Here is a 25,982-nt window from a genome sequence, read left to right on the forward strand (position 1 = left end):
TCTAGAGTGACAATAATTTTTGTGAATAAGGAAAATGCAAATTTTTTTTTTTTTTTGCAAATTTTGTCAATTAAACTTAAAATATCTTTATCTTTAACTCGGTACACATGATCAAAGTGAACGTTCTTTGGCAATTCAAACCTCTACTCGTAAGTAAATCGTACAGGGTAAAATGGCATAGAGAGAGAGAGATATGTTCAAAAAATAACACAGCACAAGGTTTTTTAGTAATGATTAACTACCAGTGAATATTACTCACTGGTGAAATACGCCATGAAGAAAACCTGCGAATGTTACTGTTTGTTCAAACAATTCTGCCATTTGTAACGTGTTAAATCTCTGAACAAAAAATGAAATTCATAACAGGCAGTGCAACCTGTGTGGGAAATGCAGGGTCTGTCAACAGCGCTCTGTGTGCTGTTAGTTGAACAAGGAGGAATGTGTGAGTGCTGGTAGCAAATATAAAATTCAAAGCATTCACAGCTGAATGTATAGGTTCCTATAGCTATTTTCTGAAACAAGCTCATGCATACGTACTCTGTTTATTGACCTATCTCTCGTGGTTCTATTATATTTTTTTGGGCATGAGACGAATCACCGCACAAAGAGAACGAAAATAACCCCAGAAACGTATATAGCATAGTGCTCTCTCTATATCTCTTTGGCCAAGTACCTGTTCTCTTTCTTTTTTGCATAATTGTTTCACGAAAACGTTGCATTAAAATTTGTCCTTGAAATTTAACTCTCATCGCCCCCAAAATAGTTTCATTTCAAAAAAAAAAATCTTTATTTACTTCATGTATTCAAGGTGTATGCCAAAAATTTTTTTAAATGTAATAGGGTAAGGTGGAATGACTGTTGATTTGATGCGGCATCACCACTTTTATTTCATGTGATAGTTTACCACACTAGTTTTGAGACAAAATTGCACAATGCCAGTTAGTTTGTGTTAATTATGCAACTATGAAGCGACATGGTGCAGTGGTAAGGCACTCGACCTGCATACCAGAGGGCCTGGGTTCGAATCCCAGTCCGGCTATCCTGACACAGGTTTGACATGATCTCTCAAAACCACTCCAGGGGAAAATACTGGAAGGTTTCCTTCTACAGGTGACACCAGATGCCTTCACCAGTTTACTCAAACACTTGGTTCAATGATCTTGCTTGTAAACCCTTCTGCTAACCTGTCATGTTAATAGACATAGTTAGGGTAGTAGCTCATGGTAAAATAAAAACAATGGTATGCACAATAAAGCAAATTTTTTATTTATCCACAGAAAAAGGATTCAGTATAAACATATGCAACATAACAAATTTTGAATGATATACACTGTAAAAGGTGTCATATTAGTATGTTAATATTAGAGCATTAGTTCAATATTAGGTTTCTTAACAGCTGATACACCCTAGCTTATGGCATTACTGAGATATAAAACTGGCTTTATAAAATTAAACAAATAATTTGGCTCTTTTCTTTTACTATAAACGTATAAACTATATATCATATACTTTCATGTATTGTGGTATTTAGTAATTTAGTACAAAAGTCATGCACATTTCCCTGGAAATTATGTATCTTGCACACACAAATTACTCACTATGTAAGAAGTCCAAAAAAAAAATATAAATATCAGCATACATTTCTTCTTCTGGAAAAATTTATAATTGTACCAAGTTGTCCAACATTAATTTATAAATGCATCAGAATATAGAAATGACCTTAAAATACATAAAATTAACATTGTTTCTTTCCCTGTAATATCACACTAATAACTTTATTTAAGTAGAATAACAAAAAAACTGAAGTAAATCATATTTTTATATTTTCAACAAAGCACCAAATGCATAGACATAAAGAATTCTTCAATAAAGAAGACACATCACAGCTTTTAATTGAGCACAATAATGCAAGTATTAGGTAGCTAATTACAAAATTCAGTCATTTAGAAAATATATTTTCACAAGTATCTGCCAGGTTTATTTTGCACATAGAAGCCCCGTTTACAAGCGACTGAAGCTTTACACATTAAACCCCAGAATGAGAGCTCTATAAATCACACAAAGTTTCTTCAATCCAAATCCAGAGTTATGACACCATATATATTCTTTCCATTAACATTGATCAATTCAACAAAAAAAATGATACGCTACAAAGTAAAGAATATGTTACCCTAAGTTGAACACTGAACTGCTTATTTGGTAAAAGAAGATGCATGTCGAAAATGTTTGCCATGAAAAATGCATTGTGAATAAGATATTACTAAATAAAACAAAAATTTTATTAATGTTTAAATATGTACTCAAAGTAAATATCACATGTTGACTATTAACATTCTATTTGATTATAAAAAAAATAAGTATGTGTTGAACAGAAAATAAAACTAAGTAGTAATAACCTCTCTAAAATAATTCCATTAGGTGAAACAAATTTAACCTGCTTTAGAAATTTGCTGTGGAAGGACATCTGCAGCAGGCCAAGCATGGTTATGACGGCCGTGTGAAAATACGAGCACGGATCCAATCGCCATAACTCTCCCATCACTGCTATGGCATCGTAACTATGACGGCTCGGCATTCGATAATATGCAGAGGTTGGCAGTGAATTTACAGGAAAGATTTTATTTTTGGCACTAGGTGTAGGTGCAATTTACAATTTAAAATGTACAGCCAAAAGAAAACTCCCGACACAAAAACAAGGCTACTGAGATTCACAAAATGAGCATGATGTTTCTATCCTATTATAAGTTTTACATGCAATGTAAGTTATAGACTATTATTTGCACCGCAATTCACCAGTCACGTATCGGATTCAGAATATAATGAAATTATTTAACATGTCAAAGTCGGTAATGAATATTAAATACCATCTAATAGGTTTAATAAATGTTTTGTAAAACTATGAAAGTTTGTAGTTTTATTTTTATTATTTGGCCATTATGTGAAATGTTTTACCTGTTTTTGTTTATTTTGTTTCGAATGGACAGTTATTACTTATGACCACATGATAAAACAAAAAAAAAAAACTCTTGCTACTTGATGTGAAATATTATTAGATTTACTGCTTTAATCATAATTGGATTATTTCATTACCTGTTAAAGTTAGCTTGCCGAAAAGAAAGAAAGAAACCAAAAAATTCCAATGTTCTTTACTCCCAATTAAAACTGTTTAAAAATAGTGCTGTTTTATTAAATTAAATTATATTATCTTTGAAAGATTTGTGTAATGGGAGTTCATGACTTGAAGTAAGTTTTTGGACATACGCCATTGCTAAGAACTTTTTCTGTTGTAGAAAAACTAAAAAATATAAAAATAAAGAAATAAATTAATAAAACCCAAACAAAACAATAAAACACAAAATTAAGCAAAAAATTGCTGTTGTCAACAAGGATATAAACACCACAAAATATTCCTTAACAGGAATATGGTTAACAAAACAAAGAAAAACCAAAGAAAAATGTACTTAGAGAACGAAAAAAACCCACAAATGATGACGACACAGAAATATTGAACCCAAAAAAATTCAGCAAAACAGATGAAACGAAACAAAAAACACGACGAAACGAAAAGACGAAACAAACACAATAGTTTTCCAAAACAGAATAGAATGATAAAAACCCCCACAAATGATGACAGCACAAAAATATTGAACACAAAATAATTCAGCACAACAGTTGAAACGAGACAAAAACACGACAAAACGGAAAGACGAAACGAACACAATAGTTTTACCAAAACAGAAACAAGCGACGTTTCGGGAACTGCTATCTGCTCCCGTCCTCAGGCAGAGACAGGTGCGACTGAGTAGGGGCTGGAAAAATGAGGGTATTTATTAAAGAAAGGGCTACATCTTGCTCAGCCAATAGCAATAAAAATATTTTCAGCCAGCAGAGCATTGAATTAAAAAATATGTGGATCCCTTTGATCAAGAGAGAAACATCCCTGCAGCACAAAACAATAGCCAATACTCAACCTACCATAACCAATCCGCTTTAACTCCATGGTGCACAGCCAATGGTGAGACAGCTAGTCTGCCATTGGCTGAGCAAGATGTAGCCCTTTCTCTAATAAATATCCTCATTTTTCCAGTTATGGGAACGTAAGAGTTCCTGGTATCGCTGTCACACGCTCCCGGCCGAGCATATGAGGAAACGGCCAGCTATCATCACATGCTGTACTTCCCACCCAAGCTTTGTCATAGGGGTTTCCACCAGCAAAAGTAAAGTAAAAATAGGAAAGAGAGGACTGGAAAATATGGAGAACCATAACTCTTTTTACACAAATAAAGCACACACTGCATCTTCTCCTTACTTTAATGGACATAAATTTATTTCTCATAAATATTTAGATAACGAAATTACATCGCAAAACAATTAATTTGAACAACACAACCAAACAAACAATATACACATAACAGGAGGGGAAAAGTCAAACTCCCTGCAGGCTTAAATTATATGGCAGAAATTATTCAGCTCATATTATTTTTAAATACATTTAACTTTTTTAAATTTAACCTACACACCAAATAAAATGCTATAATGCCTGGGACACTACATAAAGCATTAGTAAAGCAAAGTGCTGCAAGAAATATAGACCAACATTTCTATTTACGGAGCAGAAACAGTTGGCGTTACTGGAGAATATGTATGCGTGCTACCACCTCTGTGAAGCTGCAGCTAGGTTAGACTTGAACAAAGCGATAAATGCAGTCTGGCGTTGGAGCTTCTCCAGTACAATCAGTCAAAATGAACCCTGTACAGAGTGGGATGTAAAACAGTTTTACATTTCTTAAGAGGCAGACACTTGAAAGGTGACACCATGTTTGTCTAGCTCTTCCACAAGCGACGTGTTGGCAAATGCAGCCCCTGGTGGATAAACACCTCCCCTGCAAGATTATCACATCCACCATGAGATCTACATCAAACAATAACATATGTACTGGGTTAACATTTTTTATGATTGAGTGTAAAAATAGGTTAGTATCATATAAGTAGAGACCTGCAAAATTCGCGGATTCATTGACCTCTAAGATAGACTCCACAGTCCTTTAAATACTCGCGGAAATGACACCTGTTCATTGGCTACTGACGCGTGAGACGTCTCAACTAGGTTGTCCGTAATTCGGCACTTTCTTGGTTTAGTGTTTCCCATTGGCTTACAGTTACCCGGATAAAATGTGGGCCAATCGCAGAAGCGGTACGAAGGTATAGTTGTTTTGATGCTAGCCTATCGCGAACTGAATCCGCGAATTTTGCATGTCTCTACATATAAGGTACCTAATTAAGCTAGCCTCAGGTCAGTAAATGGTGTTCAAATGCAGAGCCACAATGCAGAAGAGTTGCAAAAGAATGTGGTACAGTCTTCCAAATGTAAAAGCACAATTGCTTTGTAATCATATCACAAACTAGTTTCTAAAGTTTGGCTATAGCAGCAGCGATACCCTATACAACTGGACACATTTAATTCCAGAAACTGTGAACACAGAAGACAACTGCATGCATACTAGCATTCTGTGAAATGTTCATTACTCAAATTATTTCATTCAACCTTAAAATTTTACTTCCATTGTGCCCAAAGAAGTTTTACTCCAAAAATTCATCTTACACATGAAACATTTTGAAAAGGTGTTTTGCTCTCACAACTTCAGAAACAAAGTTCTTGATGGCAATGCTTCTAACGTGTTAATCTCGTGGTGCGGGTCACATGTAAAATCCCAACTATCAGCACGACAAATTTATGAGTACGTAGTTTGAACCCACTAGTCTTGGAGGGCATAACTGAGCAACGTGGCACTCACCTGCCCGGCATCTTGTCCGCCTCTTTCAGGATGGTCAGAGCAGACATCACCAGCATCGTGCAAGTGGCTCCATACCCAGGATTGGTCCCCTTCACCTGCAGCAACCGGTTACGACACCTCTTCAAATTCTATCTACATGAACAGCATCACCATCTTTCCTAGCAGTGTTGGAAATTTTGCTTTCGACTCGACACTTCTACCGAGTATGGTTATTACGAGCGTTTAAGGAACATTGCACTTGGAGGTCAGTTCTCACTTGTCATCCGCTGGGAATTGAGGACACGGTTTCGAAAATTGAAATGATAGCAAGCGAGCAACCCACCTTCACGGTCATGGTCTTGTTGGGAGGCTCGCTGTGCTGGTCCGTCGGTTCGGCCAGCTTCTCCTGCCAGCCCTCCCCGCGCACCATCAGCGAGAACTCCGTGTTCTCCATCAACTCCTCCGACGGCCCTTCGTGACTCACCATCCCGCCCGTGAAGAAGCCAGGGTACTACACATTCACACCTGGGTTACACTTCAGTATTGTTGCATCCAGTTCTTGCTATGGTAAGAGGTAATCATGCCAAGACTAAGAGAAGGTGAAACTGAGTAACCTTTTCTTTAGCACTTGAAGACTGGAACTTTTACCTTAAGAGGATAGTATAAGTCTTCTATAATATTGTATTATTGTTTATGATTTTCAGTAAATTCATAACATAACTATTGTTAATAATACATAGATGTTTCTGTTGTCACAGCCATAACGTGATTTGTGGGAAGGTGCTGGTTTGGCCCCAAACCTCGGCAAGTCTCACATTTGTTTAGCACTGAGTCATTAACACTGTTGTTAACATATACTTTTTTACAAAACTAACGTTCATCAGTGCGCATTCGACTTTAAAAGTAGACATTTTGAAAAAATATTTTAATCATGGGGTTGTAATTTTTTTAACCTTTTAAATTATAACTAATTACTGGTAAATAAAATTATACCAAAAATAGTAGATAAATAGTCTTACCAAATTATTCAGAATAAAGTATTTATCTCAAGCTGATTTTCTGAGAATAAAAACTAAATCATAGATACAATTCTGCTTAGCTTTATCACAAAATACTTTCTAAATTTTATTGCATTTGGATAATGATTAATGACATTCTTTATGTAAATAAGTAAGTGTATGAAAAATTATTAATCAAACAATATTAACACTAGATATAATTATTTAAGATGAAAAAAGGTTTCACTGTTTTGCTTCAACTTAATAAAAAAAAAGTTCATGAGCATTATGAGAGGTCTGAAAGAATTTAATGATACTAACCAAATTTAGGGCTAGCCCACGGTCTAAGAAGGGGAGGTCTGGACACTCCCCAACCTGGCCAGCATACAAAAGTGGCACACCTAATGTCTCCGTAGTTCCGCTCCGCTCCACCATCTGACGCGTAGCGCTGGTTGTTCTGCGGTGGTATTTTAAGCTTTGTTGTTATGAACAACTCAACATAATAATCATTTAAATTTTCATTTAAATGTTTAAAATGCATTAATCTCCAGATATCGATACAGTATTAAATTGGATGTGTTTATTTTTTATAAGTTTGGGAATTATTTCATAAATTAGGTCAATTAGGTTACGAAGTATAGTTTCCACATTGGCATTGGCGGGAACTTCATTGTAAGCAGGGAGCATTGATTGTTAGTAAAGAGAATAAGCGTATATTATTTTAATTGTGAAAATGCCTAACCTTTGTGTTGCACCTGGGTGCAAAACAAATTATCAGGCAAAGTCGGACGAGAAAGTTGCAATATTCCGAGTTCCCAATGATGACAATGTTAGGCAATTGTGGCAGAAAGCAATTCCATGAGACAAGTTTGTACTTAAAAGATCCCATTATGTATGCGAAAAACATTTTGTGGAAGACGACATTCTCACAAAAAAAGGAACACAAAGATCAGTTCGGAAACGTCATTGGAATAGTAAGTTAATTTTTATTATTTGTATGAATGTAGTCTAAAGATTACTTATTTTTGTATAGGCCCAACTTTTTTAAAAATGGAATGTATGATGTCGAATTTTATTAATAACCAGCACAACCCTGATAATACCTGTTTGTAAGTAGTTTGACAATACACCATTTTTTATTAAAATACAAAATTTGCAAAACGAGTGCGATCTCTTCCTTAAAAAAATTATAAAAATCCCAAAATACTTTTATTCAGTGCTTTAAACTTTCCTTTGTTATCTTAAAAGGCGCAGATACGGAATTCAAACTCGTTTAGGAGTAATAACAGTTTGTAATTTACATTACAATACCTGTGCATTCATGCGGCTATCAAAATTATTTTTGCTTGCTGTGTATGTGCGTCTTGTTTGTTTTCGACAACTTATAAAAACGTATATATTTTTTATTTGGATATTGTAAGGCAATGTAAATAAAAAAAAATAAAAAAATACGTCCCTACTATGCACCCAAGCTGAAGCGTCAACACTTGACATGAGACACGAAACATTGACGATGGCACTTATTTGTGTAGCAAATAATGTATTGAAAATGCAGGTTTGGTATTGTTATTCAAATACGTAAATCAGCCAAGTTATGTAATTTGATTCAGCCTTTAATTTTAAATGTTAAAATATAGTGTAATTATATTAAAATTCATTGCAGTGCATCAAATACTGTCGTAACTCTCTACGTTTGTAATTATGGAGTATAGGGCCACCATGGAAATAAAAAAAGTAAAAACAAAACTTATTTTACTTCCTTACATGATTCCTGATCATTCTGCAAAACGGCATTGCGATATTTCCAGTAATTTGCATAAAAATTACCTTTTGAAACGAGTGTATTTTTTAAAGTTTTATAGACATTAACAAATTAGGTTGCGGAAATGTGGCCCTATGCCCGATTATCACGTTACTGTGCGTCCTCCGGCGATGATTTTAAACTATCGTTGTATCGTATATTATTTACCTCTTGTTTGTTTTTCACGAGAATTGACAAAATCATCATAACGCCTAATGATATATTTCCACCGCAAGACACCTAGCGCTAGAGTTGAATAGCGGACGTCGAACGAACTATGGAGACAGTAAGTGGTCACTTTTATCTGGCGAGTGTCCAGACCTCCCCTTCTTAGACCGTGGGCTAGCCACAAGGGTCTAATGGAATCCAACTGAATTTTCATGCTTCTTTTGTTTAATCTAGAAAATTACTTGTGGATGTTCCACTACAAAGTTTTGTGCTTTAAGGTTTGAACATTTATAGCTTATGCTATCATCAAAATATTTGCTGCATGTTATGGTGGAAGGTCTTAAATACAACACATTCTTGACCATGGCCGTGCCAGATTATTGAACGTAAATACAGTTTTAACGGGAATGCCAAAGAAAAATGCAAATACAGATGAGCATCTGTCATTTTAAAAACATAACAATAACGTACCCATGAAATAAAACCCATTAGGAAACAGGAAACATCGTACTGAAATGACAACCAACATTAACAATAAACTATGAAGTGCACTAGAAACACCAGCAGCCAGTAGCACGACCTGGCAGTCAAAGTCAACAAACGGAATGCAAGCAGCTCGACTCATGCCAGATTACCGAATGTGCCGAACCATAAAATGCTACTTTATAGCTTTCACTGTGTCTACTAATGTAAAAAGTCAGGTAAATATTCATAATTTCATTTTTTTACAAACTTATATGACCCCACAGTCATCATTTTTTGTGATTACACAATTTTTTTTTTTACTTTTACTGTCACATTTAAAAATATTTATTTTTAAATATGTGGGAATAGCAACGAAAAAAAAAAACTAGCACTCCCGGTGTAGCAGAGCCTTCTCCGAGTGTGACAGTGTGATGTGCTACATCTGGCATGTACACACACGAGCTCGGGACATAGACGTAGTTGAAGCAGTCAGCAGCGCTGCAGAACGAGAATGGGAACAGTAACAGTCCAACGATTTTCATCGGTGATACCATCACTACTGCAAAAATTATTTAGTCTATTTGACCGAGTCAACAACAACAACAATTTTTTTTTACTTAAAGCTGTAGTTATGATATCTTTGGTTTGTGTTGATTGCATTATTATAATTACATTTTCTTGCCACTGTAAAAGCTTTGCATATATATAGTGTATAGAAGTCACCAGCCCAGGTTAAAATTTCTAATACGGTTTTGAGGTAGTTGGTTAATTTACCGCTGCAATCGCCACCATCTCTAGGGCATCGACTTGTGGTGGTCCCTAGCGGGCAAGTGTCAAACTCTTCAAACACCCCTTCCCCCTCCCCTTGAAGGACCTTGAGCTGCAGTGAATGATGGGTGGGGGGTGCGGGGAATGACAGCGGGCGACAGCGCTGTGCTCTAACGTGTAAATAACAACTAAGACGATACAGGACATTACGGCAGCGCACTGCAGCGGTGAAGTTCCCAAGCTGCTCATCATACGCTCCTGAAAAACGTAGAGTAAATCCTATCCACTCGCGACTTCTATACAGTATATATATTCAAAGGTAAAAGTGCGTGTCTCCGTCTACCTTGAGCAGCAGCTTGCGGCCGAGGTTGCTCCGGCTGAGGACCCCGATCACCCCTCCCACCAGGACGACCCCGACGACGGCCAGCAGCGAGTGGAACGCGACGTACGCCTGCGCCTGCACGGGCCGCTGCTTGTCCTGCTCGAAGAAGTGGCGCTGCGAGCGCATCACGACGGAGCGGTCCGACCCGGGGAACGGCAGGCACCACTTGCCGACGACGCTGCTCTTGTGCACCAGCCACCTGGCCATATGCGTCACATGTTATCTTTAAAAGATTTGTGCAATGGGAGTGCATGACTTGATGTAAGTTTTTGGACATACGCCATTGCTAAGAACTTTTTCTGTTGAAGAAAAACTAAAAAATAAAAAATAAAATAAAGAAATAAATAAATTAAAATACCCAAAAAGACAAAAAAACACACTTGCTTCATTTTGTGTGTTTTTTTTTGTCTTTTTTGGGTATTTTTATTTATTTATTTCTTTATTTTATTTTTTAGCTTTTCTTCAACAGAAAAAGTTCTTAGCAATGGCGTATGTCCAAAAACTTACATCAAGACATGTCACATGCCTCACCTGCACGGCCAAGGAAAGACAGCCAAGCAGCCTGCTCGTTTATTTTGATATATTTCTCGTCAACATCAAAGCCATCAGAGAGTCTGAGCTGACAAATTACAGGAAGAACCAACTACGGCCTGTAGCAGAACCGTCACATTTTCCTGGAGTAATTTCTGTAAACCATGGAAAACTGAAATCAGATTCAAACCCAAAAATGTGAGTCCGACATTTTACCCATTGTGTTTAAATATGTATGCATGTTAGAGAATTGGGTGCATTCATTATGTGGAATCAGTTATGGACATATTCTCACATTAGCTGACAATCACGCACTAGATTTCACTTTAGTTTTGATCCCAGTTATTACGAGTTCAGATATTTGGTTCCCATATGTCGAACTTGATAAAGCACATTGGTATAGTGACAGCTTACTGTAAAAAATATTATAAGCAGTCTATTAATTCAGAACAGGAACATTTTAATTTATGTAGCAATTCATATTTCAGGAAAACTAGTAAATTAAAATGATTTTGTCAATGATGAGCACAGAAGGTGTCGCAAAGAAACCTCACCTGGGCTTCTGTTTCGGGAGCATCTGGGGCAAGCGCTTTGGGAACAGTTTTTCCCGGAGCGGTCGCAGTTCCCGGGCGTTGGCCAAGCCGAACACAGCGGACTCAAACGTGCCGAAGTGGATTGAAGGACCCTGATGATCAACGGAGAAAACAAGCAACTAATGCCATGTATGTTAACATGTGGAGTTGATCTACATAATTGCATTTTCTACCACACTGATAATTGCGAAGCACACGTAAAACACAATTGTTTCGGATACATTCTGACTGCTTTTGCGCACAATTTGCAGTATTCAGATTTTATCAGCTACTTATTTATGCACAAATCTGTTAAGAATTGAGTTGGGCAAAGGTTTTGAAATACAAAATTGAATCGAAAATTTACAGTATTCCACTTCAACATCAAAAAATACAAAATAAAACCACTTTCTGGCTTTGAAAAAAAAAAAAATAGTTAGGGTAAAATTTATGAGTGTTGTGTGTTATAGGTCTATGTGTGCTGAAGTAATTATGATATCAATCAAATATTTTTTATGAGACACTAAAAAAAGTCATTTTTTAACCGAACATTAGCTTATAATAATACTTATTTCTTACCCATTTTGTTTATAGATTGCTAGAAAACTCTGATTCAAGATTTGATTTATTTTTGATCAAACTTCAGACAGTAGAATTAAACCAACAAATAGAAATAGCAAACTGTAGTGCTGTTTATACTTACACTAACATTTTTCTTCATACGCCACTCCAAGTAAGTTTCTACTGAATTGACATCTCCTGCAATTAATTTAGTAAAATTAATTAAATTACAATTCACACTAAACATACAATACAGAACAAACAATTTATGAAGTAAAGTATCAAGATAGAAAACTAACAAAACTCTATTTATTTTAGCATTTGCCATTAAACCAGTATTTTAATACAATGACAGCTCAGTCAAAATAAAGGAACTCAAACTACAGTGCACATGTCAATGTTCCCCCAACACCAACACATCACATTTTTCTCAGGGATGTTTAGGAATTACAATCACTTACTTCTGACTAAATATTTACAATAAATTTATAACTTGACAAAGAAAGATACAGTAAAAAGTCTTCAACGAAACATGTTTGGTTCCACTGCCATGTCGGATTAACAAACATAAATTATATTTTAAAAGAGAATAACAAGAAATTTAATGTACAATACAATGCCCAGCAATGGTATTTAAAACAAATTGTAACAAAGCTGCTCCATAGAAAGAAAAAAATACTGATGAGAATTACTGTTAAAAAAAACTCTCCGATATCACGTTGTTACTGCGATTCAGATTAGAGATGGGCCAGTACTGATTTCAAATCAATTAATCAGCATATATTGTCTTACCAATCATCGCTATCGGAATCGTGCTCGCCGGTATTTCATGCCGATCAGCTAACGTATTTAACCGCAAAATGGTCGTATACGTATTGGTCACATCTATAGTTTTGGACATAAAGAGCTAACATTTTCACCTTATGGGTCGCCGTAGAATATGGGGTGCACCATATATCTGTCTTCAGTAGAGTTCCCTAGGTACAAGTAGTCTTTTTGTTCCGTATCTCAGCTTATAGGCGCATAAGAAATATGGCACTTGTGTTCCTCAGTCCTTTGTTTGCTTTCTGCCTTACTTTATTACTCCGAGAGCGAGTGAGGTGGCAGTCCTATGCCAACTTCTCTTCCCCCTTCAAACTTTATCGCCCATCTCTCCCCTTCCCCTCCTAACAAAAAGACAAAGGAAAAGGTTGCTAGTTTTTTATACCTGTGTTTCCCTTCCCTTCTACTGCATGTAATTTTTTTTTCACTCATCCTTTTCCCAAAGAGAGGAAAGGCAGCAAGCTACTCTTAATTGTCAGCTGCTTCTATAAACATTGGCACGCACATTACTAAACTCATGCAGAGAAGAAGGGTGCAGTTTTTCTTCATGGAATGTTACAGTTAAAAGTGTGAGAATTCTCACACAAAATAAAATAATGCTGGGCAATGTTGGGTGATAAAAACCTGTCGAGATACATATGCGAAGATTGTGTAAGGTACCATTCAACTGGCATTGCAGTAACGATTGGAGTGGGAGGGGGATCCATCAGCACTGCTACATGGCCACACGCACTCACAGAATCCTCACATACACACTCCAGCCACGTCACTTACAAGTGCCAGCCTGCCTGGTCTGCCAGCAGGCGGAAAATGTAGCATAATAGCAAAATTTAATGTACTGCACATGCACTGTTGAGATATTTTAAGTAAACAATTTATTCTTACTTGTGGCATTATATTTCTTAAAAACCAACACAATATTGTTATTTATAAGCACACATTCAACCACAAATTTCTAAACTTAATTCAAACAAAATTAACTTTTACCATTATTCCATGCATCCGCTGTAAAAATTTACTATAAGCTGCCAATATTTTAAACAATTATGCTGTTTATAAAACATTTTTTTTATATTAAATATTGCTCCATATTTTTCTAAAGCTACAGTTTCACTCTTATTTCAGTAAATTTGTGTGAAATTTTTATTTAAATAAATATCCTGGATTCAAATGAAATATTTACTGTTTTACATTAGTTTGTGTGTCAACAGCGACAAACCATATAGTAAAGTGAAATGTTAATTAAAACTTTTAATTTTGTTTCAACTTTATTTTGTGTTAATTTTATTTTTCTGATCACTATTTCCAAATTAATCTGTTCGAACATTGGTTTGCATGTCACAAGTTATTTTCAAAGAAAATATAAAGACAAGAAACCAATAAGCTTCATGGAGTTTTACTGTTTTTTAAAGAATGATCGGTATCGGTTATCTGCCAGATCGGCAACAAGCGGTCTGTATCAGTATGATCGGCACAGCTTTAATTCATATCTTAAAAAAATCACTACAAAAATGTAGCAGTGAAATATGATGTGTAATCTTGAAGAAAATAGGAAAAACTGTACTGAAATAAAAACAATAACGATAAAACTCTGAGCAAACTAAAACTAATCAGCAACCAAAAAAAATCTGAACGTGAGCAGCTTGATTGGTGCCGAAGTAAAGAATGTGTCAACCCATAGAATATCAGATTAAAGATCTTTCACTGTATAATATTCATAAACAATCAATAAGACAACCAAGTAGGTAATTCAGTGTTGGGACTAAAACTTGTTCTCGTGCAGTCTCCAATAAAAGTGCTGTAGATGGCCCACCTTGGAAATTCTTGGTCAGGAACACAGTCCCCAGGTCTGCTGGGATGCTGTCGAAGCCACAGGCACTGACCACGTACACCCCTTTCTCCTTCGCGGCATCGTGGTAATTCAGCTGCATACGCTCCATGTACTGAAGAGGAAACATTGCAGGGATCTCACTCCTCCACGAGCAGAGATAGGTAACTTTCTTAATAGAAAAGCAGATGTTACGAAATGCATTTACATTGTGATTTAATAAGGATGGAGTATAATACTGTATTTAAATACTAAGAATAACATTTCTGTGAAGAGCTGGTTTTCACCTTCACACCACACTCTCTCCGCTAAACTAAGAGGTCTATGTACTTTTCACTAAACTAAAAAGCCTACACACTCTTCACTAATTTTAAGAAGTCTATGCACTCTTCACTAAACTAAGAAGCCCACACACTCTCCACTAAACTAAGAAGCCTCAAAGGACGCACGCACGTACCTGAGGCTCCCCACTGACATCCACATGGTGACATCCCTCTGCCACACACGCTTTAACCACCGCCTCTCCATAAAATCGGTATGGCCCCACACAGTTTATCACCAGAAGAGTGCTAGCGGCCATTTCCTTCAGAGATGCCTCGTCGCTCACGTCAGCAACAAGCACTGGAATCTTTTTCAAGTCAGCACCTGTAAAAATAACAAATCTCATTCAATGGTAAAGTATTTTCGTTGCTGGAACATGTACCAGGCCACAGTAAAATACCACTCAGGCACGTAACCTCACACATAACAACTTTGTGCATGAAAGTCCTACGACTAGGCTATAGACAAAGTTTGTGATGTCAGGTCATGGTACCCTGAGCATAAAGTATTAGTCTGGTGCAATCAAAGTTTAACCCTAGTTGTAGTACTGACTAAAAATTTCCACAGACGTATTATTAATATTGAAACTATTTGGCTAGAACTCGAAACAAAATAAACAAAAATAGGCCCATTATCTAAAATTTAAATATTTTACAAAGTACTTGCAATATAATTTACCATAGGTTGCAGCAGATTAATAATTAATTTTGCTACCTGTTTTCTCAGAGAGATCGGCCAGCAACTTTTCAAGCTTCTCCTTGTTTCTGCCAGCAACTCCCCATTTGATATTCCCCTTTTCCTTGGCCAGCTTTGCCAATTCGATGACAGTGTACTTCCCGGTGAATCCAGTAGCACCGAACACAACAGCATCGAGTTTGGTTCCATCTCCTGAAGCCATTGTTCTATCTTGTAGCAATTTAATACAATTCTGAAACAAAAAAAAACTGATTTAAATAATAAAATGTTTTTGTACGATACAGAGTTTTTGATTGCAAACACCATGTATCCCTCTTCATGAGCTACATCAGCCGACAAATCCTAGTATGAGTTAGCTTTGGAAATTCAAGAGTTAAATGGGTCGTCAATTTTACACATACTTGTAGTTGCCCACAGGAAATAACAAGATAATAAATTGTGCCTGGGAAAGTATTTACTAAACATAAGTAATATAACAAATACAAAAATATACTTATATATAAATGAATAAATTCTGTTTGATGTCAAATCACTGAAACCAGATCATGGCTGAAATGCTGAGATGGCGCAGCAAAGGAATGCTATGGGACAAAACAGTAGTACCCTGAGAAAACACATCAGCCCACGGCAACGTCTATTACATTTTTCACTTGAAAAAATATGCGTTTTGCCCAGAAGCTTCAGAATTAACTTATATAGTTGCACCTGTATTGGAATTTTATAATTTATATGGCGTGCACAACACATGGCAACTGAATCTTTGTCTGAAGTACATCCACCATGACTGCAAACCACAAGAGGTTTGTGCTAGTACATGCTAGTTAGTGGTGCATTGCCCAAGCTAACCAAGTGTCTATCCTTATTGTGTATCCAATTCATATTAAAACTTTATATTATGTATCTTAGAAATCAAAATTATTTTGATGGTACAGTTTCAAATCTCAAATACAATCAACTGCTTAGGTACTCGATTTAATTTTTTTTTAACTTTTAAATACATACAGATATGTTACACAGAACTGCTCCCGGAAACAATGTTCCTCAAAAATGTATACATATTGTCAAAGTCAAATATATTTTGCAACAGAACACTGCCAATTTCTTTGTCTATTTTAAAATTAATGTTAAAATACAAATGGATACACATTAACTTTTCAGTTTGTTTTCATACTAACTCACGATATTATGAAAACCTATGGAAAGAAATACTAAAAAAAACCTAACCTCGAAAATACAAATGGTATCGTGTTCAGAACTTGGCTACAATAAGACGTTTAAACCACCAGCTAAAGGACCAGAATTTTATAATTTTAACTTCAAAATTCCATTATTGCCTGTATGAACTATAATTTTTTTTTACTACGCTCATTTATCAATTTATCATTCTATTAAACACAATATTATTTTATCCATTACATGATACCTAACCGATAGACATTAATGACAAACTCTCTAAACTGACCCAAAAAATTAAAATAAAACTATACTAACATTTGGTTTCTAAAAAAAATACTAGTAAGGTTTTAAACTTAAATTCATAAATTTCACTTTAAAAATAAATCTTTAAAATCAAAACCGTCACAAGATTTGTTCAATTCATCACATATACAAATTTTGCACTGAAAATGAAAGGAAAAAAATATATATATATTTATTGTTCGAGTTTTTCGTTGACTAAGATCGTCCTTGACCAAGATTCCCGCAAATTTCCTATTAAACTTTCAAATTGTTCATCAAAATGTTTCCAATAAAGTTAATCAAAAACTTATGAATTATAACTAAGATGTATAAATAACAAAATTAAACATTAGTTTTGAAATTTCTATAAAATGATGACCTCAGTCATGTATATTCCACATTAAATATAAATTTTTAAAAACTTAAATATTTTCTTTTTAAATATAGTTTCATAATTAATTTTGCAAACTAATGATATTGGCCAACCCAAATCGTGCAATTGAAAAATTAAATTTCTGATAATTCCATCACAATGGATCACTAAAAATGATAAGTTAACGTGTTGTCCCTGAGGCACTCAATCTGCATGTAAAAGTACTGATAGATTTAACTGTAAATGATTAAGGTCTCCATGGTTTTAGTGAAGAGGCAATGGGGTAGACGTTCTCGGCATCCTGCATTAAATTTGTAGACGAGTTACTGACATATTGGAGCGCTTTTGAAGGCAGTGACACCAAGGTTGTTTTACATTTTTTTTTCTTCATGCTGAAAGGCTTTGTAAACTTAGTCAAGTGTCGATGGCATCCCTGATGAAAGGCATGTTAACTAAGTGCTGAGGCATTTACGTAAACCGGCTGACAGATGCCATAATTCAGGGAATGGACTTTCAAACTTTCAAGTCTTCCATTATTCGCACTGTGTGCCCACCTCGCGTCATGGACGCTTGCAGACGCGAGTATGTTTTCAGATTCTAACGACCAGATGAGTCGGTCACTCAATTTATTGACAGTGTCCTCGCATTCGCGGGTGTGTTAGAAGTGGGGCATAGCGAGGTGGATTTAGTCCAACTTGTGTTAGGAAATATAGCGCCGCGTGTGCTTAGTTTGTCCAGCATGCTCTCTCCCCCCCCCCCCCCTCTTCCTATGAAACTCTACGTGCTTGGAGCAGCGAACTTGAGGCACGCCTGACAGCCGCAAATAAATATGATACTGAGTTTGCCAGGCAAGTGCAAGTAACACCCAGGGCCCACGGAAATCATAGTGAGGCGTGCCCTCATAAAGTATTTGCCGCACCGACGCGAAGTCCTGAATTAGGGAGTAGAGACGTAGACAGTGGAACCTCTCCTGTGCACCGGAATGAGGGAAAGAGGAACGATAATTTTCCGCGGCAAGGTATCCCGGGCTGTGATAAGTGTGAGGAACGCCCACGCTCCGGCAGGCGTAGCTTGTCAGGTGTCACCGAGCCTGCGGTGTGTGCGGCAGACAGTCGTGACCCGGTCGCGCAGCCCGCGCGCCTAGTACAGGGTGCCAAAAATTATAAACACGCACGCTGCGCAAACTGTTGCCGGGTTGGTCATTCCGTAAACAACTGTGATAAAACACGCGTTAACCTTAACGAGCGTAGGTGTTTTTCATGTAAGGGTGTAGGGCATTACAGGAATAAGTGTCCGTTAAACTGACATTGACAGGGTGGAAAAGGGGTCGCTTCTGTTATTTTATTAAAAAATCCCTCTTCATCTAACTATTTAAATTATTTGCCACTGCAAATTCATGATCAGTTTTTCTCGGCCTTGGTCGATACTGGTGCCACGCGATCAGTAGTTAGTGAACGCTTTCTGCAGAACTCAGTAACTATGTTTCCCCACTTATTTCCTCAGCACAAGTTTATCGCTGACACACTTAATATTTGTGTCGCAAACGGTGAATGTTTGCAGTCTAATAAATCCGTGGTTATCCATTTCAAAATCAAACATTTCTCGTGGAGCTGGAAGTTCGCTGTAGTTCCGAATATCTCTCCCGAATTTATTATAGGACTGGATTTTTTAGGTAACACTCAGAGTTTTTTGGATCTCGGTCGTCACGAACTGCGCTTCGACTTTGCTCCTGACGTAAAAATTCCTTTACGGTTTGACACCTCATTTAATTTTGTGGTCGAATGTCGGGATGTTGATGAGTCTGCACATCATTCAACCATAAAATCCATAATCAATAATTTTTCTGATGTTATTACGTCAAAAATTTGTAACTGTGACATATTGCTGTACAGGTTCTATTTAAAGGACGAGACTCCTGTGCGCAATAAATATTATAAAGTTTCTCCACCTAAACTACAAGCGATGCGCGATATTGTAAACAAGTTACTTTTAGCCAGAGTTATTTCACCTTCAACTTCTAATTTCAGCACACCTACGTTTTTGGTGCGTAAAAAATATGGTATCAGTTGCCGCATGACACATAACTATATCCCTTTAAATCAAAAGAATGCCTATGAGGATGTATATTCTCTCCCGACTATAGAGTGCACCCTACAACACCTAGGAAAAGCAAATTTTTTTTTTTTTTCTGTAATTGACTTGAACCAGAGTTTTCACCAGTGCCTGCTAGACCCTGCTTGTCGTAAATATACCGCATTTTCCACACCCTTCGGGCACTTTGAATTTAACCGCATTCCAATGGGTATAAGTTTTGGTAGTCAAGCCATGAGTAGAATACTGGACCACATTCTTTCAGACCTCCAGTATAAATTTGTTTTTAACTATATCGACGATAATTATTTTATTTTATTTATTTATTTGATTTGTTACATGCCACACCAACAGCACAAGGCTCCAACGGTGCGCACAACATGTAAGACAAGTAAAAAAAAAACAAATACAGTAACAGAACAAAAATAAGAACAAAACAATAAATTATAAGAACAACAAATAGTAGGACAAAAACAAAGACAAGACAACATAACATACAAATATCCATATGAGTGCTTAACTTCTAAAAATTACTTAAAATAACAAAAAAGTTTCATGAGAGTAATAAATGTATAAGTACAGAACATATAATATTATGTAGATAAATACAGTTAGTATCCTTAGATTAATATATCTGGTATTAAATAATTTAGGTAATAACATTAGAGCATAAAGATAATTAATCTTTGGATGCCGAAAAAAAAATTTTTTTAACAAGTTTTTTCTCTCTGGTAGGTTGTAAGTGATTAACATACATATTAAAATTGTTAACAAGTCTATATATAATATCATTTGTATTTAAAAGTGTGCACAAAAAAGGTGGGTTACGGCTATTAAAAGAAGGAATTTTAATGCCAGTAACATCAAATATATGAGGACATATAAGATTACCATAATATTATCATCTACAGTAATACTTTTCAAGATCATGTGCAGCACATTAGTGAGGTTCTTTCACACTTACGATCAGCTCATCTTACTATAAACCCTAATAAGATCGAGTTTTGCCAAACTTCAGTTAAATTTTTAGGTTTCGTGATTTCACAAGGAAATTTAATTATGAATCCAGAAAAAATCGCTCCTATTGTTCAGTTCCCCAAAACGACAAATCTAAAAGGCGTTCAAAGATTTTTAGGTATGATTGGCTACTTCTCTAGATTCATTGAAAGTTTTGCCGTCTTAAGCGTACCTTTAAATTGCTTGCGCAAAAAGAATGTACCTTTCACATGGGGCTCAGAACAAGAGAACTCTTTTCAGTCCTTAAAGCATTGTATGACAGTTCCCACCATTCTAATTTTGCCTGACTTTGAAAAAAAGATTTGCGGTTCAAGTCGACGCTTCGTCTATATCTTTGGGCGCAGTATTAGGACATTTGGACAATGACAAAATCTGACCTATTGTATACGCCAGTCGCTCCCTTTCAGAATGCGAACGCCGCCTAGGGGTATATGTAAAAGAAGCCTTAGCATGCCTGTTTGCATTAGAAAAATTTGAAATTTATTTTGATTCACGTGAATTTGATCTCTTTACCGACAATAGAGCTTTGAGTTGGTTATTTAACCATCCGCATCAGTTAGGAAAGTTAGGCAGATGGATTTTAAGATTAACTAGATTTGGTTTCACAATCCACTACGTTCAGGGAAAGGACAATATAGTTATAGATTCACTGTCCCGTATGTTTTGTCCCGAGGAATTCAAGCAGACAGAAACAGCCCCTATCCATCTGGAACAGCTTGGTTCTTTTAAACTACATCAAGAATCATATTTTAATATTAGAGTGTGTTAGAGTCAGGATTCACTGTGTCAGGACATTCTCAAAGACCTAAAAGCAAATAAACCCGTGCCTTACATACAAGAACAAGGGTTAATTTATTTCACAGGTACAACAGGTACAGCTCGTCGAGCTGTAGTACCCAAGCTATTGAGACCGATGGTGTTAGCATATTTTCATGCCTCTGTTTTGAGTTGTCATTTAGGTATTGATAAAACGTATTGACGTATTGCGAAGCATTTATTTTGGCCAGAGCTTCATGCCGATGTGCGCCAATACGTCCGCACTTGTGTTGACTGTCAAATTTCAAAACCCCCTCACAATTCCAAAATAGGATTATGGATTATATGCAGCTGATCCTCCAGTGACTCCATGGCATGTCATCCACATAGACATTTTTGGTCCGCTAACCCGATCAGAAAAAGGAAACGTGTATTTTGGTGGTGATAGATATTTTTTCTTAATTTGTAATTCTGTTTCCTCTCAGAAACATGAAGGCCAATTCTATTATTAAAGCCTTATCTGATCATGTTTTTAAATTGTTTGCCCCCCCCCAAGTGTAGAAGTCACAGATAATGCTCCATATTTTCAATCTGGTATTTACAAAAATTTTCTATTTGAATGGGCAGTCAAACCCGTGTACAGTTATCCTTACTTCCCACAAGGTAACATGGTAGAACGTGTTAGTAAGGTTTTGAAAGGCATTTTTATTTCCTTTTATCGCACTGATCAGACTCTATGGGACACAGATTTAGCATTCATAAATGTTGGTTTAAACTCTGCCTATCATTCATCTACAGGTTATCCACCCAGCATTCCCTTCCTAGGCCGTGAGCTTTCCCATCCTCTTTTAAATCAGTAGGGTCTGCCTCCCATTGACTCTGATTTGGATAAACATAGTCTTTAACAAATCTTACATTCAGCATCTTGTAACATTCACAAAGCCAGACAGGAAGTGACTAAGGTTTACAATCAAAATAGAGCCGCCCCTCGATATGAAATAGGAGATCTAGTACTATGTAGAAGCTTTCGCTTACCTAACTTAGAATCTGAACGTCATGTAAAATTAATGGCACCTTTTGAAGGGCCATTTGTAGTAAATAGGATACTGTACACGAATACATTGTTGCTTAAATCTTGTAAATTTAAAAATAGATTCCGCAAGGCCCACGTGTCCCAGGTGAAACCCTTTGTTACTTAGGTTTAGCTGGTTTTGGGCCTCATGTAATAATAGTAGTATAGTATTGTATTTTTGGTATATGTTACTATAGCTAAGTTATGATTTTAGGATTAGCACTTTTCATTTTATTTTAGCCATTAGGGCTCATTTAGGTAATTATTTTGTGTGTACGGTGTTTGCGGCTTCCTGTCCTATTTCAGCTTTGGCGCGCTATCCCATTCCTGACCCTTACGCTGCCTGGCTGCCATCGGATCTTCAGTCATCTGGCCTGCAACTCAGCGGGAGACGTCCCCTCGAGCCACTACGGATCCTCATCCCTGGTAGTGGAACCTGCCTCTTAGAGACCTCCACCTATTCTTCTCTGGAGCTGCCTGCTACGCTACCGTCGTTTAAGATTCCTGTGTCTGCTCTCTTGTAGTGAGCATCTGGAGTGGCCGCGTCGAGTGTGACCTTCTGGACATCTCCGCTGCCTCTCTGATCTTCCTCTGTGGGAGTTCAGCTCACGGTGAGCCTTCTCCTTCGAGCTGATAGGACAGCTGGATCGTGCTGACACTTGCTGGAGTGTCCTCTCCGTGGGCCCCTGGAGGGTCACTCGCTGGACTGTCGGCACCTCTGCCAGAGCCCCATTTTGTATTATGCTTTATTTATTTCGTCGGACCTGTTGAAGTTGTCCATGATAGAGATTGTTTGTGGTGGACCTCATACTTTTCATGATGCGTCGTTAGCCTACCGATCTGTTTTGGGACATAGCTGAAGCTGTTCATCGTTCTAGCAGACAGAGACACTTAAGGGAGGGAGGTTGAAGCAGACGCTTCAGCTTCCAGCCGCAGTGCAGCCCTCCTCTCCTCCGTTCCCCCACCCTGCTGCCTCCTTCCCCGCCTGCCACTACACCAGCGCTCCTGGTGTGTTTCCAGTGCTATATAAGCCCGCGCTTATTAGCACTCGTCGCTGTCTTCACTCATTAGGAGCTGTTGCCAGTCCATCGGGCATCAGTTTTGTCTTCCTCCGCGGCATTCGGGGAAGTCATGTCCGAATTCAACCTGACACTCTTGTTCGCGCGTAGTTACCACGTCACTTGGTATCTTGGATATGGCCAGTCGTATTAATAATTTTCAGTCTTGCATCCCTGTTAGTTTGTCTGTTTCCTGGCTTAATATTGCTTCGTCGAGTGTCTTTTATTTTGGTCATACAAATTGCATTTCGATAGCTTACCCTCTTTTCACGTCTAAGATTTTAGGAGACTGTGCGGGAATGCTGTGATGGCCAGCGATTCGTCACGTCAAGCCACGCTTACACTTGCCTTAGTAGGGATCCTTGATGATTAAGAGCCCTCTGCTCAGCCTAGCAGCCCGCTATTTTGTATCAGTATTATCTTTAAACTATTCTTCTGTGCCCGATGCGTTATCTATTCATTTGAATGTTTATTAAAACGCAACCGTCGCACATGTATATATGTGAGGTTTTGCATAATAGTTGTGTAGGTTATTTGGTTCGTAACTGCTAGACACGTACTCAGCTCATAAATGCGTAAATTGTATTTAAATATCATTACGCTAAACATATCTAGCTTTTTATTTCTTCATGACTCTAAACTGATGTTATTTTGTTGCAAAATATCATATTAAGAATTACTGTGTAAGAGATTATAACGGTATCTTGTAACATATATTATTTAACAGTTTTATGTTATGTATAGCAATTTGTAAGCATTTATTGCATCTTTACGTAACTTGTTATGTTGAAGCTGTTAAAGACCATCTATAATAAAATTCTATTTTTCTCCTAGCTTTTACTTTGAATAGGTATGGTACAAACTTTGTAAAGTTAGGTCCCATAACCTTCTTATATATAATATATATAATTTCTTCAAATGATATGTTCACTAGTCAGGCCGTGTCTAGTGCCTAGGCCTGGCTTCGGGTTAATTAATTTAGGATAACTACATTAAAATTATAGTGAAAATAATTGATTAGTTTAGGTTAGCAACATAAATAAAATGGTAAAATATGTTAAATTGTTTCTTATGTCGTACTATTAGCGAAAATAACTGTATTAATGTAGCAGAGCTATTTTAAAAACAGTTTAACTTAACCTTTTTTTCGTATTATTTTGAAAATAGTATATTATTAAATCGTTAGATATATTATGTTTTAACGTTCACCTTGCACAGGAAAGACAAACGTATAGCAAGTTCTTAATAGAAGGTGTGTATTTTGTGGTTGCAAAACACCTGTTTTTCCAATTGTGATTCAAGAGTGTTAAAACAATAAAAAAAATTCCTCACCTCAATATACAAACACACCTAAAATTCTGGTGTTTTACGGTTTTAGTGCTCTGTGTGAAATGTAGCACAATATTTAACGGACGAGTGAAGTCGTCAAGGTTCGTATATGCTCGTGTATTTTCGGCTGTCTTAAGCAATTGCTTCGTCAAGGCAGAAGTACGTCAAACTAGCTGTTGCTTGAGCACGGAAACTTCATGAAGCTTATCTTGTTCACAGTCTATGAAACATGGATATTGAAATCGCTGCCTTGAGAAACAAGACGGTCTTCGCCAAGATGGACTCAAGAGATCGCTCAAGACACGGCTATCAATACCAGCCTGAGAGTTAAGTTATGGTTATATCCGTACAAGTGTATACTTATTGGCTACCTTACTGGGAATTCTTGGAATACCTCCATTAAACACCGAAACTTAAGTAATGTCTTACAACCCAGTCGTTTTCCTACACTGGTAATTGTCTGTGTACGAGAGTGAAGAAGCTGGTCGTCATGGGGGCTTGCCCTCGGGACTGTAACATGTGGACGAAATTGTAGTCAAGTATATTTTTTTAGCCATAGTGTTCTCTGTTGTGGGCGCGACTTCTGTTAACCATAATAGACTAGATTATCCATTCCCACCTTTGAATGTGAGTTATCTTTTTCACAGAGCTTGCTTTTGGCAAACTGTTATATCACCCTTAGAAAAGCAACTGAGTGACGTCCGCCACATCTTTATTACTCTGCTGGAGACAAGCTTGAATTAATATGTCACTTTTAATAGATTATTAAATACTACATGTTTATTTCTATTGTGGGGCCTGCTGTTTCGTCCTGTCATTGCGGGTAGCTTTATTTGTGACATGATTGTAACTTGTTATGATATCCTATCTTCGTGGGTTACATATGTAAATGATTTCTTTTAATTTTCAACTCTTACTCGAGATTGGCTGAAACTTGCATCAGTTTGTGTTGCTATTACGAATAGAATAGAAAGTTAAATTATAATTTTTTTAATAAAAATCATCTATTCAAAATTTTGTTGTTGTCATAATAAGTTGTTAAATAACATTATTGGTAGAAAAGGATATTTGATATAAATTTAAATAAGTATACATTTGAGAATAAATAGATTTTATTTTAAAAACAAAATAATGGGTACTG

The 25,982-nt window shown here is 36.7% G+C and overlaps 1 protein-coding gene across 4 annotated transcripts; it reads right to left on the minus strand.

The window, feature by feature from the left end:
• Nucleotides 1-46: 46 nt before the first annotated feature.
• LOC134542238 (saccharopine dehydrogenase-like oxidoreductase) lies at nucleotides 47-24,967 on the minus strand. 4 transcript variants are annotated; one of them, XM_063386330.1, is made up of 10 exons: nucleotides 24,845-24,967; nucleotides 15,706-15,919; nucleotides 15,128-15,315; nucleotides 14,656-14,785; nucleotides 12,163-12,218; nucleotides 11,442-11,572; nucleotides 10,318-10,555; nucleotides 6,118-6,285; nucleotides 5,796-5,890; nucleotides 47-4,883 (listed from the first exon to the last, which is right to left on the minus strand). In XM_063386330.1, the coding sequence occupies exons 2-10, from the start codon at nucleotides 15,887-15,889 to the stop codon at nucleotides 4,787-4,789; spliced, it is 1,287 nt and encodes a 428-aa protein (XP_063242400.1). In that variant the 5' UTR covers nucleotides 15,890-15,919; nucleotides 24,845-24,967; the 3' UTR covers nucleotides 47-4,786. The 4 variants fall into 4 exon arrangements, with proteins under 4 accessions (XP_063242400.1, XP_063242403.1, XP_063242401.1 ...); XM_063386333.1 differs by having other exon boundaries at nucleotides 24,863-24,961; XM_063386331.1 differs by having other exon boundaries at nucleotides 24,722-24,935.
• Between the last annotated feature and the right edge of the window lie 1,015 nt (nucleotides 24,968-25,982).

Source organism: Bacillus rossius, assembly GCF_032445375.1.
Source record: "Bacillus rossius redtenbacheri isolate Brsri chromosome 4 unlocalized genomic scaffold, Brsri_v3 Brsri_v3_scf4_2, whole genome shotgun sequence".
Classification (NCBI taxonomy): Eukaryota; Metazoa; Arthropoda; class Insecta; order Phasmatodea; family Bacillidae; genus Bacillus; species Bacillus rossius.

Bases quoted from the DNA above. Each gene is read 5' to 3' on its own strand.
- LOC134542238 (XM_063386330.1), bottom strand. From the start codon at position 15,889: ATGGCTTCAGGAGATGGAACCAAACTCGATGCTGTTGTGTTCGGTGCT. The intron at 15,316-15,705 runs GTAGCAAAATTA...TTATTTTTACAG, and splicing joins CGATCTCTCTGAGAAAACAG to GTGCTGACTTGAAAAAGATT. The intron at 5,891-6,117 runs GTGGGTTGCTCG...CGGTTGCTGCAG, and splicing joins ACAAGACCATGACCGTGAAG to GTGAAGGGGACCAATCCTGG.